The 19,980-nt window shown below is 44.7% G+C and overlaps 1 protein-coding gene across 1 annotated transcript in view; it reads right to left on the bottom strand.

The window, feature by feature from the left end:
• The window catches only part of CCDC91 (coiled-coil domain containing 91), a 77,587-nt gene that overhangs the window by 16,995 nt on the left and 40,612 nt on the right, over positions 1 to 19,980 (bottom strand). The window contains exon 11 of the mRNA XM_054399748.1: positions 7,174 to 7,287. Within this exon, the coding sequence (XP_054255723.1) occupies positions 7,174 to 7,287 (114 nt within the window). The remainder of the gene's footprint in view (positions 1 to 7,173; positions 7,288 to 19,980) is intronic.

Below are 19,980 nucleotides of genomic sequence, written 5' to 3'. Positions count from 1 at the left end.
GAAAGGCAGTGCTGAGTTGTGCTCTCCTCTAAAGGTTATGAGGCACAGCTGCACAAACCATAAGGGAGCACAGAGCAGTGCAGTGCATTCCATTACAATGGCTGCACCTCTGTCCCTGGAGTGGGGATGGGAGTGCAGTTGTGACAAGTGACTGTGTCTTTCAGGGAAACATGAGCTGCATGAAAACAAGGCTGACATTTAAGTGATTACTCAAGACCTAACACGTAAGCTTTCCCCTGTAGGCCCAAATATGCTCTTTAAGAGTCCATGAGAGCTGCACAACACAGCAGGCAACATGTGGCTGCTTGATTAGCTTTGTTGTCACAAAACAAGCAGTACTGTCCTGAGGAAGGTGACTGTCAATGCAAACAGGAAAAATGCCAGGCAGCTTGCTTGTGGGTAGGAGCTCAGCAGGACAAATGTAAGAAATGATCACTCTAAGCACTTACCTCTTAAAGTAAATCACAGAATTACAGAATAACAGAATTAAACAGCTTGGAAAAGACCTCTGAGATCATCAAGTCCAACCTATCACCCACCACCACCTAATCAATGAAACCATGGCACTAAGTGCCTCATCCAGTCTGTTTTTAAACACTTCCAGGGATGGTGACTCCACCATCTGCCTGGGCAGCCCATTCCAATGGCCAATATCTCTTTCTGGGAAGAATTTCTTCTTAACATCCAGCCTAAACCTCCCCTGGTGCAGCTTGAGACTGTGTCCTCTTGTCTGTCACTAGTTGCCTGGGAGAAGAGACCAATCCTCACCTGGCTACAACCTCCCTCAAGGTAGCTGTAGACAGCAATGAGGTCTCCCCTGAGCCTCCTCTTCTCCAGGCTAAACACCCCCAGCTCTCTCAGCCTCTCCTCACAGGGCTGTGCTCCAGACCCCTCCCCAGCCTTGTTGCCCTTCTCTGGACACCTTCCAGCATCTCAACATCTTTCTTAATCTAAGGAGCCCAGAACTGGACACAGGACTCAAGGTGTGGTCTAACCAGTGCTGGGCACAGGGCAGAATGACTTCCCTGCTCCTGCTGGCCACACTATTCCTGAAGCAGGCCAGGATGCCATTGGCCTTCTTGGCCACCTGGGCACACTGCTGGCTCATGTTCATCCTTGTCATTTGGAAGGGTTCTTTAAACAACCCATTCAGCACACCACCTGGGTTTCTTTTGTGGCTTACCTTCTCCAGTGTATGCCAAGTACAGGAATTCACTTCTCTCCAGTGGTGACAAAACCAGAACAAATACATAACAGTAGCCATGATCTTAGAGTTCTGGATTTGTCTGCCATAGACTGCACACTGCAGCATGGTGAATGAAGGTGTTCTGAAGCACTCAGTAAATGACTGACCTGTGACCTATAAACAACTTTCAGCCTGCACACCCACAGCAAGAGTGCTGCATATGGACAACAGAGCACTTGTGTAGAGCCCACTGCACAAAACCTGCTAACACTGGTGGGATTTGCAGAGTTAACAATGCCTGGGGTTTAACTATAGGCATTTGCAGATCATGTAGAAGCTGCCTGAACACCATTCAAGTTTGAAAAAGGTAGGAAGCAGACTAAAGAATTTCCTGACCATTCTTTCTAACAGTAAATAACTGGCCACACCTTGTTTGAAGTACAGCAGTGACCAATTAACTGATTTAATTCTTAGAACTTTGATAAGACACCTGGAAGGAGTTTGGGTTTCACTTTTTTGACTCCAGCCTTATTCAATTTCTGGACAGTTTACAAAGACATCATCAACATGAAAACAAAATAAAATTTCTGTCTGAAAGTTTCATTTTTCACTTGTAAGCAACCCCTAAAGTGAAAAAAAATTAATTCCTTTTGTACAAACAACTCCAAACACCTTACTGCATTTCACTTACTGCGCAAGGGAAGGAACAAGAAGAGGCTGGAGGAGGAAGTGTCAGATTTTGCTCAGTTCAGCATGAGCCAAAGAAGTGGCTACCTGAAGCACAACCCATAGGTGAAGTTTTCCCTTTCCCAGCTCTCCACCTTCACTGCTAAGGCAGCTACTGAGGAAACTGTGAGGCCTGCCTTGCTCAGAGGTAGCCAGGGGCAGACAGGTGGCACACACACACCACCTGGGAAGCAAGCACAGTGCTCATCTGGAGCCATCTCATGCAAGAGAGTGAGGCTGGTATGAGGAGCAACTCAAACTCAGTCTGAGCTCTCTAGGGGGGCATCCAGATGTCTCCCTCCCCTGACAAGCAGGCATGACTGGCTTGAAGCAGCATTACATGGCAGCTTCAAAGGGGCAACATGTCTATGGCCTGATGGTCTCAGCTAGGAGCCTAGAAGAGCAGATTCTTTGAGTGACTGCTCTCTGGGGAAAGGTATCCTTTGGGAGCATAAACATCCATTGAGTCCATCTCCTGCTGTAAAATTAAAGAACTTTACTGCTTCTATTGGTGTTTTTCCCTCGTTCTCTCAGAGGAAGACCAAGTCCAGCACTATTTCCACTGTGTACAGCTGCCTTCCGTGCAACTCTTCCCTCCTCAGGAGCTGTGGCACTAAGCCTATAATGAAAGTCATTTCCAAAATGGGCCCTGGGAGGTGCTTTTTTTACCCTAAACCAATCCTACCTATTTTCTACCCACAAAAAATGGTGCAACACATGACAGCTCCAGACCTTATGGGTAAGAAGAACAGGGAACCACCCAGGGATAACTACAGCAAGCTCCATTTGCTGCTGCAGCAGCTGATCCCAAAAAGAGGGCAGTGGTAGGGCTGACACCTTGGAATAACACCAACTGCATTTATTAATCTCATCTATGGCTTTGTATCTCTCACTGAAAACGCAGAGCATCTAGAGAGTAAAATGATTGAATTCATGGAACACCTGTAGCAGTGTTCCCAAACCCAGGTTCAGAGAGTCACTCAGAGATATGATCTTCTCCTTTCAAGCAAGATTCTCTTACAGTGCCTAAGAAGATGTATGGCTCATGAAAAAAATGTATTCTAGGAAAAGGCAAGATTTCAAGCAGGCTGCCAAGCTGATCGCTTTTAACACTGTTATTTGTTTTCATCCCTCAGCAGGTTCATAGAAATGCTTTAAAGTACGATGTGACTCTCTTGGCCTAGATGATGTGCTGAAGGCAAGCACACGATCCAGGAGTTTTTGCTTGTAAGTACCAGGTTTTAAGTCCATCCTTTCATTTTTAAAAAGTCTGGATGAATTCCATGCATGTATTGCTTCACAGCATGAAGGCATCATGGATTTATGAACAGCTTGTTTCTCCAAGCTGCCTGAGACAAAAGTGGAAAGATTTGTGATCAGACCTCGGGCAATAACTTCATTTTTAGCATCTTACCACTTTCCACAGTTTTTTTTCCCCCCCCCTCTTTTCTGAGAGACACAAAAGAATAGATTGCATAAATACTAAACTAAGAACTCAAACCAGAAATGTCCTGGTTTAGCACAAATGGTACAAGGGCCATAGCCACGTCCTACAGTGTGGCAGCTGTTGCTGCAGCACAGCTCCCCTTGAGGAGAACAACCAAGCAGCTTCTTTTGTAGCTCCCTATGACACAGCACACAGACAGTGGGGTTGGCCCTTCTTACACACATGACCTTGTTGGTTCTTCACTTTTGCAAATGCACAGGTGTGTAAATTGGTTTTGCTCTCTATTCAATCAGAGAATCATAGAATGGTCTGGGCCGGAAGGGACCTCCAAAGGTCATCCAGTCTGACATCCCTGCAGTCAGAAGGGACATCTCTAACAAGATCAGGCTGCCCAGGACCTCATGAAGCTTCACCTTGAATATCTTCAGGGAAGGGGCCTCAACCACCTCCCTGGGCAACCTGTTCCAGTGATCCACCACCCTCATAGTGGAGAACTTCTTCCTGATATCCAGTATGAATTTGCCCTTCTCTAGTTTGAAGCCATTGCCCCTTGTCCTGTCACTACAGGCCTTTGCAAACAGTCTCTCCTGATCCTTCCTGTAGCCTCCTTCAGGTACTGGAAGGCTGCTATCAGGTCCCCCCAGAGTCTTCTTCAGGCTGAACAACCGCAGCTCCCTCACCCTGCCCTCATAGCAGAGGTGCTCCAACCCCCTGCTCCTTGTTTGCATCACAGGAACACCAGAATAGTCTGTCCTCAACATGCCAGTACCTTTCAGACCAGTGCCCACCTAGCACAGCATCTACCTTCACCAGAGGCAGGCAGTAGACACCTAGAATGAAGTGAAACAGAAGCATGGAACGGCAGCTGCTGCCTCAGCCAGAGCAAACTACACCTGCACTTAGCAGCTCCTGCTCCCAACACATTTCTCGACTGGTTTTGTCTGCTTGGGGGTTTTGTTGCTGTTGGTTTGTTGTCCTTGTGTTTATTTTGGTTTGTTTTGGGTTTTGTTGTTCTTTTGTTTGTTTGGGTTTGCTTTTCAGAAGAATCATTGAGGCTTTTAGCATTTGCAACACCTAGTGGCAAAGAATCCCATCTTATGGGAAGAAGTATTTCCTCCTGGTTTTGTTTCTCAAGTGACATCAAACTGTATTTATTAGACCACTTAATAATCATTAATGTCATACTTTAAGCACTGTTAAGCACAGGACTTCATGAACTAATTGCATGATGAGGTATTCAAACATAACAAGTCTGCACCCAAACAGAATGAACCAAGTACTCAGAAGACTCCTTGGGACTGACCATCTCAGCAGACAGCAGGTTTGAGGCTTCTAGTAAAGTAAGGCCAAAGGAATTTCTTGGAGCAGACTTAAGAGGGCACCTAGCCTAAGACACAACTGCTTCTGAATCTTTGTGCCTTCCCTTGGGTTTTATACAGAATACTTTTAAAGTGTGGTATCTGGGCTAAAACCATCAAAATGGTGTACAAAGCAAGTATCAGAATGTGTAACTTCAGTGCTTCCACAGCACAGAAGATCCAACCAAACAGAAAGCAGGGGCTGAGCCCAAGACATGCTCTTGTGTGCTGCTGCTGCTGCATGAAATATGAAGAAAACAAAACCATACAAGGATGCTTCTTTTTTAAACAAGAAATTTCAATAAAATTGAAATGAATGGCAAATATGAACTTGCATCTTGGCGAGTGCCAAACATCTGTTTCAGAGCAATCTCCTCTGAAGTATCCACACAGTGTCCCTCAATTAGGATGAGAACAACTTGTGAAAGTGCTGAGAGTACAAGTGCTGAGTGCTCAATGCAAGGGGACTTTGGTAACATGTGAAATAACTGCTTTATTAACACTTTATAAGGCATCTGAGACATACCTAGTATTGCCACACTGTAGCAATAGACAGAAAGGGCAACAGTCAATGTTCAGCTTGGCTTAAAAAAGAAATAAAATAAATCACATTCTAGCTTGAGTGATTTACTTATGAATGCTCATATTTGTGACTGTTCTTCTCTGCAGCAGCCATGTTGATTCAAAGGATCTAAGAAGTACTAAAATAAAAAGTGAATGAGAATTTCAACATATTGAGTATTACATAAAACTAAATCAAGTTCCTCCTCTGACCTAGAAAAAGAGGAATAAAATAGCATAGAATCATCAAAGAATCCCAGAATGGCTCAGACTGGAAGGGACCTCAGAGCTCATCTCCTCCAACCTCCCCACCATGCCCAGGGACACCTCTCAACTAGACTCAGCTGCTCAAGGCCTCATCCAGCCTGGCCTGCAACACCCCCAGGCAGGAGGCAGCCACAACCTCCCTGGGCAGCCTGTTCCAGAGTCTCACCACCCTCATGCTGAAGAACTTCTTCCTAAGATCCAGTCCAACCCTGCTCTCCCTCAGCTTCAAAGCATTCCCCCTTGTCCTATTGCTGGACATCCTGATGAAAAGTCCCTCTGCAGGCTTTTAAATCTTTACTAAAAACAACTAAACATTCATCAAACATAAAAACGTTTCATGGCTGTAAAAAGAAAGAAGTGTGATGCAAAGTGACCTGCAGAGATGGAATTTCTGGCTCCTGCTGAAAGCTCCTTTGGAAACATGAAACAATGAAAAGAGAATAAAGATGTCTAGATGGAAACACAAAAAACAAAGGGCATTTCAGATGGCACCTGGGCAGCAAAGTGTAGATACCTGAACAGAAAAATCCTAGGCTGAACACAGGGTTTTTTTAACAGTTTTCCAGTGTTTTGGAAGTAGGAAGAATATCTCAGAAGCTCCTCCTCCTCTTGGCTTAATTAAATTAAAAAAAAAAAGGTTTTGTACATGAAAAGTTGGTAGAAAACTGAAAAACTACAGGAAATAAAAATTTCTTCACCAGGTTGCAACAGATTAGTTCCAGTATAACCTGAAATTTTAAGTTCCTCCAAAGTCACCCTTGCAGAACCCAGTTCAATCATTAACTTGACACTACCAGACATCCTCCTTCCAAAACACAAACTGCACACTCCTGCAGACAGCAAGAAGTCAACCACGGGAATGGAAAGCAAATGAAACCCAAAGAGGAAATGTTGCACAAACATCTGACACAAAACCGAGTACACATAAGTAATCATAAAGAGAAAAGAACTCAAGTCATTCATTTCAAATATCAAAGGACCCCACAGTAAAAACCCCAGCATGGATAACTTTTTTTCTCCTCCTCCTGAAAGCAAATCAAAGTGTGCTCTAAGTGGCATTTTCCTGTTGACCCACAAGCATTAAGCAGCACTGAGGAAATATCTGAGGCCGAGCTGCATGCAGAAGGTGCCACCTCCCAGCAGCAGCAGTGCAGTGGCTGCACAACATGCTCACCACAACACCAGGGCACCTGCACACTGTCAACCAACATGGGCTGGTGGGGAACGTTCATGGCCTTTGTGTGTGTGCAAACTGCACAGCCAAGTTCATTCGTGACCACAAAACAGCATCTGCTGTTAGCGCTGCAATGCTCTCACTGAACTTGGATCGCAACTGGAATCTGACAAGACTGCATTTGGGCCCCATTTTAAGTTAGTGCAGTAAAGAAATACTGTGCATTTCAACTGCTGCATTCATTTCTGATTCCCTGCCTTTTGGATGATGGTCATCTCAAAACTCTACAAACACCTAAGACGAAATATATTCCAATGAAAAAATGGTTTGAAGAAAGGAGTGACAGACCTGAAGATATAACTCCTGATTCTATTTTCTTATGCCTTTTAAGAGAGGTTTCAGGATTAATCAGCTTCAGTTTCTCACTGTATGAAATGAGCCAGTGGTAACTCACCCTTTTCTGCTCTTCAATATACTCCATCAGTTCCTCTCTTGTCCTTTTCACTGCTTCTTCAATTGCCTTCTCGCTTTGTTTTCGCTCCTCCATTAAGGCCTCCTTGACAATCTCCTTTTCAAAAGGACAACACAGAAGTGCAAATGTTGGCAGGATTGCAAAATGTAACACAGGCTGTCCCTTTAATAAGGACCACACTCCTTGCTGAGTGAGAGTGTTCCTCAACACACACAACTATCTGCACAAGGATGTGTAAATTCAGTCCTGCAAGCACCAAAGGACCTGCAGCAGAGCGCACAGATCCGCTCACGGCTCTGGCAACAGAAAGGTGCTGTCCCCTGGGAGCAGAGGGTAAGGACACAGTGCAGGCAAATGCTGCCCAACACCAGCAGGGCTGTCCTGGTTGCTAAGAACAACACAGAAAAGAACTTATTCCAGCTGGAAGGGAAGCACCATGACCATCTAGCCCACCTGCCTGATCCGTTCAGGGCTTACCAAAGTCAAAGCATGTTATAAAAGACATTGCCAAATGCCTCTTAAACAGTGACAGGCTTGGGGCATTGACCACCTGTCTAAGAAGCCTGTTCCAGTGTTTGGCCACTCTCTTTGTAGAGAAATGTTTCCTAACATCAAGTCTGAACCTTCTTCAATGCAGGCTGGAGCCATTCCCATGAATCCTATCACTGGACACCAAGCAGAAGAGACTGGCACCTTCCCTCTACTTGCCCTCCTCAGGAAGCTATAGAGAGCAGGGGGGTCACCACTCTGCCCCCCTTACTCCATACTGCATGGCTGTTCAGAACCCAAGGGCTGCTCTAACATCACATTAAGGAGAGTCCTAATGACACCTAATTTGTTTCCAAAACTTGGGAATTGCTAGGGACCTTCTGTGCAGAGGACTAAAAAGCAACAATGGATCCCCATTAGCATTTCTGGGTCCTCAATTATTATTACACCAAATGTGATTCAGCACTAGAAACACACCAGAGAAAGGCAGGGACCTCTTCATAAAACATCCTTATCCTTCACTTACCTAAGTTATCAGCTCAGGAAATAAATTTCTGCACCAAAATCACTGTCCTAGAACTTAAGTCCCAGCCTCCCAAATCCACTCAAAAGAAGTACTAACATGATTTAGCCATGTATTTTGTTCCCAAAATGAAGGAAAATGAAGTGACAAAGATAAGATTCCTGAAAACAAACCAAAGAACAATGTAACAGTGTCAGAGAAATACATAACAGCAAAACCCAAACCCAGAAGAGTCTTCACTGGAAGTGTTGCAACCCATCAAAGAAAGTGTCATTTATTACCTTTAGCTAGCTAATGGTCACTCATTATTCCAGGTGAAAAACCTCCTATTTACTTCTTTTCAATCAAAACCTAAAGTAGAACTTTGCTGTATTTATAACAGAAAAAGTCTAAAATTCCAAATTTGAAGTGCTCAGCTACATGGTCCCCATTTTTCTGGAGTACAGCACACATGAGAAGCATAGCAGTGAAAAATTATGATGATTGTGCTTCTATTTTAACTCAGTTTAGCAAAGAAGAATCCTGAGACAAAGGTCTCTTTCACTACAGAACTCTGGCAAGACTGCACAGAAAAAGCAGCAGAAAGTTATATATTATAGAAATAACTTTCTCATAATGATATTCTCAGGCCAGCTTAATCTGTCAAAAGCTCCCCAAATGCTGTCTTGTATTGGAATGGAAAAAAAATCCCAACACTTACCCCATTAAACTCTTACAGAACTGCTAAGGTGCTAGATATTAACATGCAGAAAATGTTACATGACTGAAATATACTTAGAATCAATTGCAGTGTGCTGACAGCCCTTGCTGTCATGGTATGTGAAACACTGCATGAGCCAAAGTCCAAATAAAAATAGAATTAAAGTCAACAAGTCTGTTAAAAAAAATGCAAGAAAACAAAAACAACCAGCAACACTTTGATGGAAGAGTGTTTTACTACACAGAGATTAAAACAGAAAAATAACACTGAAAATTATCCTTTTCACAGAATCCCAGAATGGCTCAGGCTGGAAGGGACCTCAGAGCTCATCTCCTCCAACCTCCCCACCATGCCCAGGGACACCTCTCAACTAGACTCAGCTCCTCAAGGCCTCATCCAACCTGGCCTTCAACACCCCCAGGCAGGAGGCAGCCACAGCCTCCCTGGGCAGCCTGTTCCAGAGTCTCACCACCCTCAGACTGAAGAACTTCTTCCTCAGCTCCAGTCCAACCCTTCTCTCCCTCAGCTTCAAACCATTCTCCCTTGGCCCGTCTCTAGACACCCTCAGGAAAAGTCCCTCTGCAGCCTTCCTGCAGGATCCCTTCAGGTACTGGAAGGCAGCTCTAAGGTCCCCCTGGAGCCTTCTCTTCTCCAGGCTGAACAACTCAGCTCCCTCAGCCTGTCCTCACAGCAGAGCTGCTGCAGCCCTTGGACCAGCTTTGTGGCCCTGCTCTGGACTTGGTTCTTTTCCATCTCCAATGGCAAGTTCACAGAATCAAGAGCAGTGTTAATTCTCTGAAGAGCAGACAGCTACCAATAACAGTGAAAGCAAAGCTGAGCAGCATCCTGTGGAGGCTGCAAGCAAAGCCTTCCACAACCTCACTGGGTTTCACTCTTTGCAATCAGGCTTTTCTCAAGAGCTACAAGCAGATTAAAATGAAAAGTACCCTCTTACACGTTTCATCACAAGGACTGAAAGATTATTGACTGCTTCTACTCTACACAAAGCAGTTGCCTTAATTGGGGCCTTTGGTTAGTTTGTCACATTTTTCATACTTACAAAGTAATAATTTTATAATAAAGAGATCCAAGGGCCCTCAGCTTCACAAGAAATTGAAAAAAAGCAAGGGAAGAGTGAAGAATTCAGCCCAGTCCTTCACTCCTTTTCATTGCCTCACTCTACAGCAGAAATACTGGGGGTTTTTCCTGTATTTTCTCAATACCCAGCAGTTCAGAAAAACGTGAATAATTCTGAATCAGTGGGATACTCCAGATCCCAGAGTTTCAAAAAGCAAATGCCTGTTCCTGAAGGTGCTGGGAATAGTGAGCACGTTGAACAGCTGTTCCCACCTGAGTCCCTGTGCTTTCTCTGCCCTTCCAAACTACCAGGGAATGCCAACCAGATGGAGTGAGCACAACTCCACACCACGCTCAAAGGTTAATTTTAAGTGAACACAGTAGCCAGAGCTTCACATGAGCCAAGCCTTTCACAGTGTTTTCCACATCTTCCTGGATAAAGTGGCTGCTCATGGCTTGGATGGGAGAAGAACTGGCTGATGGCCAGGTGCAAAGAGTGATGGGGAATGGAGGTAAATCCAGTTGGTAGCCAGTCACAAGCAGTGTTCCCCAGGGCTTTGGAACCAGTTTTCATTAATGATCTGGACAAGGGGATTGAGGGCATCCTCTGGATGTTTGCAGATGACCCCAAGCTGGTCTGCATCAAGAGGAGCATAGCCAGCAGGTCGAGGGAGGAGATTCTCCCCTTACACTCCACTCTGGTGAGACCTTGCCTGGAGTACTAAGTCCAGTTCTGGAACCCCTATTACAAGAAGGCTCTGGAGGTGCTGGAAGGTGTCCAGAGAAGGGCCATGAGGATGATCAGAGGGCTGGAGCTGCTCTGCTATGGAGACAGACTGACAGAGTTGGGGCTATTCATTCTGGAGAAGAGAAAGCTCCCAGGAGACCTTCTTGTGGCCTTCCAGTACTTGAAGGGAGCCTACAAGAAAGCTGGGGAGGGACTTTTGAGGGTGTCAGGTAGTGATAGGATTAGGGGGAATGGAAAAAAACTAGAAATGGATAGATTCAGATTGGATGTTAGGAAGAAATTCTTCCCCAGGAGGGTGGTAAGACATTGGAACAGGTTGCCCAGGGAGGTGGTGGAAGCCTCATTCCTGGAGGTTTTGAAGGCCAGGCTGGATGTGGCTGTGAGCAACCTGCTGTAGTGTGAGGTGTCCCTGCCCATGGCAGAGGGGTTGGAAGTGGATGATCCTTGAGGTCCCTAACAATTCTATGATTCTATGGGTGAGAGTGCTGATCAGCTGGAGGGTAGGAAGGTTCTCCAGAAGGATCTGGACAGACCGGATTAAGGGGCCAAGGCCAATCAGGTTCAACAAGGTCCTGCACTTGGGTCATTAAGAATCCCATGAATGCTCCATGCTTGATAGATTCAAGAAAACAGGGGAACCCAGTTTCCCATCAGAAGCTGAGGAAGAGCACTGCACAAATTGCATTTCAGGTGCAGCTCCTTCTTTTCTTTAAAAATAAAACCCAGTTCAGAGGCTGAAGTACATCAGCCATAAACTTGGCCTCTTTACAAGCCTTTACACACATGTGCTTGACACAAGACAGAGAATTAGAAAAGCTAATAGAAAAAGAAAATAAAGTCATTCAAGCACTCAGCTGAAAACTCACATTCAGCAATTGGGAATCACAACTGTATGACCACAAAGGATCTATCTGCAGCGAGACAGACAGGAAAACCAGGGTGCTGTACAGAGCAGGACACTCCAGGCAGTGCTTTAAAACCAGAAAGCTTCATGAGGGATTGCAGTTTCATAGGAAAATTCTGGTGTTTCCACACAAGGATCAGGTGGCAGTGCTGAATTTTATCTAGGAAATGCAACCACAGTGTGCAGTGTTTGTGGTTTTTCAGAACACAGCAACCTTCCAGTTATACTGCCTGTGGTTATGGGCTGCTCCACACTCCTGAAGGCAGACATGGGTAAAGTCTGCATGCAGTGGGCTGCTCCTGCTCTAGACTTTGCAAGCACCACATTAAAAATAAACTGATCTAATGGCAGGGATCTCTTTCCACCCAGTGCTTCCTCACACATTCAAGACTGCACAGCATTTTCTTTCCATGAGAAATGCTTTTCTTTGTCCTTATGGAATCATCATGGTCTCCAGAAACACTGGACACAAATACCTGCAAGATGGGGTTCAACAAAAGAAGAAAATGAAGTTGCAAATAATGGTTGAATATCCTCTCCAGAGAAATGTGAGTCAACACTCAATCTGTTCAAGGCAATAGGAACTGAAGAAGATCTCTGAAGAGTGAGGTCTTCTCTAGCAACAGCCTATTCGGGTAGGACTCGTGAGGGTGAAAACCCCCACCCCAAAAGGTCTTGTATCAGCCCAAAAGACACTGAACATGCACAGCAACACTCTGCTAGCCCAAGCCTGTTGCAGAAAACAGTAGCTACTGTTCTTCAAAGATTAACACTCTCCCACTCAATCAAGACCCTACAAAGCCTAATGATGTTAACAGCAAATCTGCCATTCTGCTGGGGACTGCAGAAACACAGAACCAGTGGAGCATTCCAAACCTGCCTCCCCTGTCAGATTCTGTAACCTATTTGTAAGAAGAAACAAAGAACAAGGGATCAAAGACTGATAACCTGATACTACTTTGAATTAGCTTGATTTGGCAGCACGCTCACTGCTCTCTATAGCAGAGATGAGAAGGGTTTGGAGGATGTTTAAGGAAATTAAATGAATATTATATGGCATATGGAAATCCTCCCAAATACTAAAGCACCGCAAAAGAAAGGAAAGCAATGACAACTTTGTATAGGTAGAAGATGATCTCCTAGTAACAGATACCATAGAGGGAATAATGAGAGAGAGGCAAAACCAAACTCTGAAGCAGAGATTAAAAGCAGTTTATAGCCTATTTAATAAAGAGTGATGGGAAACACAAGGTAAGGGTCTGGAAAGTGATCATTTGGTAGTACTCTAGAAGGACAAACTATGGTTGTTTGGACAGGAGGTAAAAAAAGGATTAATAAGAATAGAGGGAAAGTGTGAGCTTGGATGCAGGCTGCAGCAATGCCATTGGCAAAGATGTTTTACAGATCCGATACTTCAGTGAACCAGAGACATGCAAACAACTCTCTTCACAATCAGATCTGAAACAAAACCTCCACACAGTCCAGAGGTACAAGAAGCATGTTTGATGTTGAAGGAAGGAGAAAGTATTTCTAAGGTGGGAAAGAAGGAAGGAAAGGCTCAGAGCCCTATTGACCTCCAGGTGACAGTGATTCATTTCTAAAGAACTGGAAAGAGATTGACCAGCTTTTGCAGTACAGGCAGAAGCAATGCTCCAAGTGGGCACTGAGACAGAAGAGTCAGGCTTCAGAATTTGGTGTGAGCCAGGAGGCAGCCTTGCACAGAAAGCATGGAGCAGCCATCTGCACCTAGGAGTCCGTGGTGTGTGATGCCACCAAAGCAGCAGACCACCAAAGAGGATCAGAGCGAACTGCTACCACGCAGGGTGCCCAGGCTGGCCTTGCCAAGTTAGCAGACAGCCTGCTGCACCACACAGAACCAAGATGCAGGTTGTGCAGGTTAGAGGAAGCACAACTCGCTGGCAAGCAGCACTGCCTCACAAACAGGAGGGTTTCATCATCAAGCTGGGGCAGTATCATCACTCCATGTAGCACAGCACCCACAGGAGTAGAAAAAACAGATCTTGCTCCCTCATCATGGGAACAGCAGCTGACTGACTGCATGTTCACAAACAGTTCAGGAGGAAGAGCATGTATGCAATGCACGGGCAGACAGACAGAAAGAGGTTCTGCAAGAACAGCCTTGAAAACAAACTCACAGAATCATTCAGGTTGGAAAAGGCCCTCAGGATCACCAAGTCCAACCCAGAACCCTACTTGACAAGGTTCACCTCTATACCCCAAGCACCACATCCAAACCACCTTTAAACGCATCCAGGGTTGGTGACTCCACCACCTCCCTGGGCAGCACATTCCAATGCCTGACCACTCTTGATGGGAAAAAATGTTTCTTAACGTCCAGTCTAAACCTCCCCAGTCACAGCTTGAGGCCACTCCCTCTTGTTCTATCACTAATTACCTGGGAGAAGAGACCAACACCAGTCTCTCCACAACATCCTTTCAAGTAGTTGTAGAGAGCAATGAGGTCTCCCCTCAGCCTCCTCTTTTTCAAACTAAACAGGCCCAGTATCTTTGTACACAAAAGAAAAGAAGGCCAGAGAAGCAGACCCAGTAGGAAACCCATCCACAGGCTTCAGAGCAAGGAAAGCAGCATGCACCTGCACTCTGTGTTCCCTCTGGGTTTAGAAGGCAAGGAAACTGCAGTGCCAACAATCAAAATCCCATAGTTCTGACACCTCAAAGGGGTATGTCAGGAAATCTACCTGCAAAAGCAGCCTCACTGGACAGCAAAAGAAAAGACAGCTGCAGGATCCCCATCCATTTGCTTTTTGCCCCCTATTATCCTCCAAAGTCTCCACGGCACACCTCCAGATTTGATGTGTGAGAACAGCAAGTGGTTTTATTTACAGATTACAGGGCTAAGAAAGGAGCATTCTACAGCTAATAAATCTGTCTGAAACTTGGAGTGAGAAATAAATTTTTAGTCAAACGTTTTCCTTCTTAGCTCTTCCAACCCTCTGAAACACATCACGAGGAAAAACACCTAGAAAAATATCTAGAAAAAGAATAATTTTCAACAAAAAATGAACAATTAGTTTAAGCAAAAGCAGGAAAGAAACAAAAGCCCATTCTTGAAGTGTGCACCAAATGCCTTCATCGTCCCACTTTTTTTTTTTTTTTTTTTCATTTTGACATGACAGTGTGGAAATGAAAGCACTGATACAAGGCTGGGCAAGGGACTGGCTTGAAAGCAGCCCTGAAGAAAAGGACTTGGGGCTGCTGCTGGATGAGAAGCTCAACATGAGCCAGCAGTGAGCACTTGCAGCCCAGAAAGCCAACCAGAGCCTGGGCTGCAGCAAGAGAAGTGTGGCCAGCAGGTCAAGGGAGGTGATTGTCCCCCTCCACTCCGCTCTGGTGAGACCCCACCTGGAGTACTGCATCCAGTTCTGGAGCCCCTGTTACAGGAAGGATCTGGAGGTGCTGGAAGGTGTCCAGAGAAGGGCCATGAGGATGAGCAGAGGGCTGGAGCTGCTCTGCTATGGAGACAGACTGAGAGAGTTGGGGCTGTTCAGTCTGGAGAAGAGAAGGCTCCAAGGAGACCTCATTGTGGCCTTCCAGTATCTGAAGAAGGCTCTAAGAAGGCTGGGGAGGGACTTTTGAGGGTGTCAGGTAATGACAGTACTAGGAGGAATGGAGCAAAACTAGAAATGGGTAGATTCAGATTGGATGTTAGGAAGAAATTCTTCCTTAGGAGGGTGGTAAGACATTGGAACAGGTTGCCCAGGGAGGTGGTGGAAGCCTCATTCCTGGAGGTTTTTAAGGCCAGGCTGGATGTGGCTGTGAGCAACCTGCTGTAGTGTGAGGTGTCCCTGCCCACGGCAGGGGGGTTGGAACTGGATGATCCTTGAGGTCCCTTCCAACCCTGACAATTCTATGGTTCTATGAAATCCTTAAGATATTGAGTAGAGAAGGAATTGAGGCTTGCCAAAGCTGTCAGCAGCAGCGCTGTCTTGAACAGCCGAGCAGCCTGGTGCGGTGCTGACGAGGCAGCAGGTAGGCTCCATATGTGTCCTAGACATTCTGCTTTCACCTTCTACACAATGGCCTATCCTGCTTCATCAATTCCTGCAGAGCATTCAGCACTTCAAAGCCCACACAGTCCAGATGAGCCAGTGTTTTTCCTGACTGCTTTGATGTTTGCCAACAAGATGATGTTGACGCGTTCCAAGGTCGTAAATCACAAAGGTACTGCTGTGCAAAGACCACCACCACATGAGCCCTCAGAAGTGAGAACACATCCAATTGTCCTGAATGTTCAGATTTGCACAGCAAAGGCCACTGGGAAGTTCACTTTTTTTTTTTCCATAAGTTTTTCCTGTGAAAACTGATTTTTCTTTGTGTATCTCAGGATATTTCACTTGTGGCTTGGCTGAATTGAAACACTGCAAGCCTTAGTTTTCCTGAAATCCTTTCCCATTGCTAAGATCATTTTGCCTTGGTGCTTTTTGCTCATGTCCAACAGGAAGTGGAGTTTATGTTGGTTCTTTTCATAAATTAAAGGAGCTCTTATTTTATTTTTCCTAATTCTTTGCAGCCATCAGAGCACTGAGTCTTGAATGTATCTGCTGTGTGGATTATGGCAGTGCTGAACTCAGGCTCTTTTTCCCTGGAGAATTAGGGTAAAGGACAAGATTTTTAAACTCAAACCTTCAGGAAATGACAAAGATGAACCTCTGGTTTGAGTGCTGCACAGGAGTTATTAATTTTAAGCTATGCCATGGACCTACATTTTCAGGGCTCACCCTGCAGCTGACAGCTTTCATTTTACTTACAATGAATTTTCTTTAGAACAAAACTTGTGGGGCATAAATTCTATTCAGCTTCTTTTGCTACCTCTCCCTCCTCCTTGAGTTCACCTCATTTACATCATTTAGTGTTCAGCTTTGTGAAATGCAGACAGTGCAGGACAGCATCACAGCTGCAGCAGCTACTGCTGTAACTGGTCTACATTGCCCACTGATCATATCAGCCTTTTGGTTTATGCAGAACTGGATAGATATTCCCAAAGAATGTGTGGATTTTATTTTTCAAAGAGAAAAAGCAAGAAGATACCAGTGGAGAGCACTGTCCATGTTTGTTCACTGCAGTTTATAGCTGCACCCCAGGAGCTTCACTGCAGTTTTGAATTCTGGGGGAAAAGCTCCAGCCAAATGACCTGCTGGAGTTTCTCCTTATCTAGAGGGGGATCAATTCTTTAATCAAAAGAAGTGTTCTAGAAGAAACACATCAGTGCTCTAGGGCAAGAGTTTCACCAGGCATTCCTCTCAACACTGACAACTACCAGACAGACAAAACTTCCTTGAAGGGAGGCTGCCACTGTAAAAAACCCCATACAGTGTACAAAAATAGATCAGAAAATCCTGGAGCCAGGCCAGGCTGCATCGAGCCTGCTGGAAATATATTTTATTTCCTCATCTAGAACGACTTTTCAATGTGCTGTAAAAGGATCATGAGGTTACTGTGCAAATTAACTCCATCTTCCATCAAAGGCTCCTCAAGTCTTTCAAGCAGAGCTTATTCACCCTGAGTTCAAATGCAAATCCACTTGCCCCAAAACCAAGAGCCCTCTTCTGAACAACAGAACCCCATCACTTTTACAGAGGCACTGAGAGGTAACTCCTGTGTGGAACCTGGAGATGCTGCCAGGCTCAACCAAAGGAAAGCCTTTTCCTAACTCACACAGCTTCCAGCGACAGTGCTGTGGAACAGCTGATACCATAGAGCACATTTATCTCTGCAGAGCTACAAGCCTTCCAAGAATAGTATCTTCAAATTACCTCAAACTCCCATGCCTCCTAAGTAACTACCCCCCAGTCACTGGAAAAGTCCAAGCTGTCCTGCAAAGAAATCCAGCATTCTTTTGACTTCAATTCTTTAATTGCTGTAATAAAAACCAGAGGTGGGAGGGGGATGCTCAGGTTGCTGCATGGTAACTCACTTTGTCCCTGCTCTCACTTGAAGTTTACCTTTACTCTGCTGCTTCACATTTGGTAACAAAATATTTGATATTCATCAGGAGTTATTTATTGAACAATCCCCAGATTTCATAGAATCATAGAACTGTTAGGGTTGGAAGGGACCTCAAGGATCATCCAGTTCCAACCTCCCTGCCATGGGCAGGGACACCTCACACTACATCAGGCTGCCCAGAGCCACATCCAACCTGCCCTTAGAAACCTCCAGGGATGAGGCTTCTACCACCTCCCTGGGCAACCTGTTCCAGTGTCTCACCACCCTCATGGGGAAGAATTTCTTCCTAACATCCAATCTGAATCTACCCATTTCTAGTTTTGCCCGATTCCCCCTATCACTACCTGACACCCTAAAAAGTCCCTCCCCAGCTTTCTTGTAGCCCCCTTCAGATCCTGGAAGGCCACAAGGAGGTCTCCTTGGAGCCTTCTCTTCTCCAGACTGAACAGCCCCAACTCTCTCAGTCTGTCTCCATAGCAGAGGAGCTCCAGCCCTTTGCTCATCCTTGTGGCCCTTCTCTGGACACCTTCCAGCACCTCCAGATCCTTCTTGTAGAATCGTCTCTGTCAATGTTCAATTAATTACATTTTCTATGACCTCAACATGGATCTGGGTGAGGAGAGACTTTTTTAGGACAGGCAGAAATAACCTGCATAAAGCTTTTGGCTTTACATCCCCAAAGGCTCTCAACAAAACAATCACCAAAAGAGACTAAAGGAAACACCTGTGCCTCCCCTGCACAGCAAAAGTGAGACTTTCTTTCCTTCAAACACGTTGTTTAGAAGAGGACGGGAGATCTCACTACCTGACTACACAGAGATCCTCACTGCTTTATTTCTGCTAAAATTGCCTGAAAAAATGTGAACTAGCACAATTTAAGTTTTTTTCCAACCAAGTTCTACAAGGTTCTTCCAGTGCTTGTGTTAAAAATGGTGGAAACAAAAAAAAAAGTCTTTTATAAACTAAAGAAAATTGGTGAATAGTAAATTCCTTTTTCAAAACAAAGGATTAAAATCCCTAGAAATATTTTCTAGCCTAGAAGACAAAGGAGAAGGCAACAAATTCATGAGACTAGACACAGAGATTGATTTTCCTTCATTCTCATCCCTTAAATATTTTACAGCTACAATGTCTTGACATTGCCTTTCCCACCTTGTTTCCCAGCTCCTACTCAACTCATGGAACAGTGTCCCTGTCCCTACTAGCTCATCTAGTGTTACTCCTCAGTGTTGTACATTGATGTGCATCTTGCTGTTCTCAATTTCAGCAGCCATTCGGCAGAAATTCTTTTTCTTAAGTCCAGGGCTGTAGGTTCTTGGTCATGGTTCTCAGTGTCTCTAGCTTCCACTACCAGGGTCAATTCTCTCGAGGTCCTGTTTGTCTGTCAGATTCAGAGCATCCATTTCTCCTGCTTTGGTCTTACTCAACTGTGATACAGACCAAAATGTATTTAAAACACACAAAGTAGGTTTCTATCTCAAAGAAACTTACAAAGTTTGAAGTGTATTTGAATCTTTCCATTAATTATTCCTGAAGTTACTCACGGGTGCCACAACTGGAAGCCACTCCACCTTACCTGTTTGCAGAAGTGTCCCTTTCTGAGCTTTCCATTTTGCATCCTTACAGTATCAGGGAAGGAAAATTCCTTCTCTTTAATACTACATTTCTTTGAGGTCAAATTAGTAAAGGAAATCTCTTCAAATTAACTTACAGCAGAAAAAATTAAATTTTAACCTAAGCTGCAATGAGAGTTGCTGATGTGATAGAAAAATAAATACAAGCCCACATTTTCTTTCTCACATACAGATTATTTCCTCTGGGGAGAAGCTGAAGAAGACCAAATCAGAGAAGTAGAATTCTATTACAAAAGCACAAGGTTCCAAAGTTCTGTGTTAGTCAGAAGGAAACGTCTCTTTCTTGAAATAAGAGCACTGCTCTTCAAACTCCTGTTATGTATCTGAGAGCAAAAGATCACTTTGTTCACCCACATTCAGCTACACTCAGTTGTTTCATGACTTGGTATTAAATATAATGATAGTATCAGGTGACCACTCTGAAGCAGGAAGCATCAAGAGCTATACAGCACAGCATAAAGAACTAAATGAGGCAAAGGCCAGAGTCTGACATTTCCCCAAGGTCTCAGATGTGTATTTCCCTTTTGGCCATGGCAGGGCTGACTGGGCAGGCAATGCTGTCTAACCAACATGGACTATAATGATGGCTTAGCACCAAAACTCAGCTTTGTGCAGTTGATTAGGTTTGAGGGTAAGACTGGGAAGGGAAACAAAGTCAGTTTCCTAAGGGCTAGTTTTAGAACTTCTGTGCTATGCCATTTTAAGTTCAAATGCCAAAGGTCTTGG

This window comes from Indicator indicator, chromosome 3 (assembly GCF_027791375.1).
Source record: "Indicator indicator isolate 239-I01 chromosome 3, UM_Iind_1.1, whole genome shotgun sequence".
Lineage (NCBI taxonomy): Eukaryota > Metazoa > Chordata > Aves > Piciformes > Indicatoridae > Indicator > Indicator indicator.
This window is presented reverse-complemented; position numbering and strand designations above follow the sequence as displayed.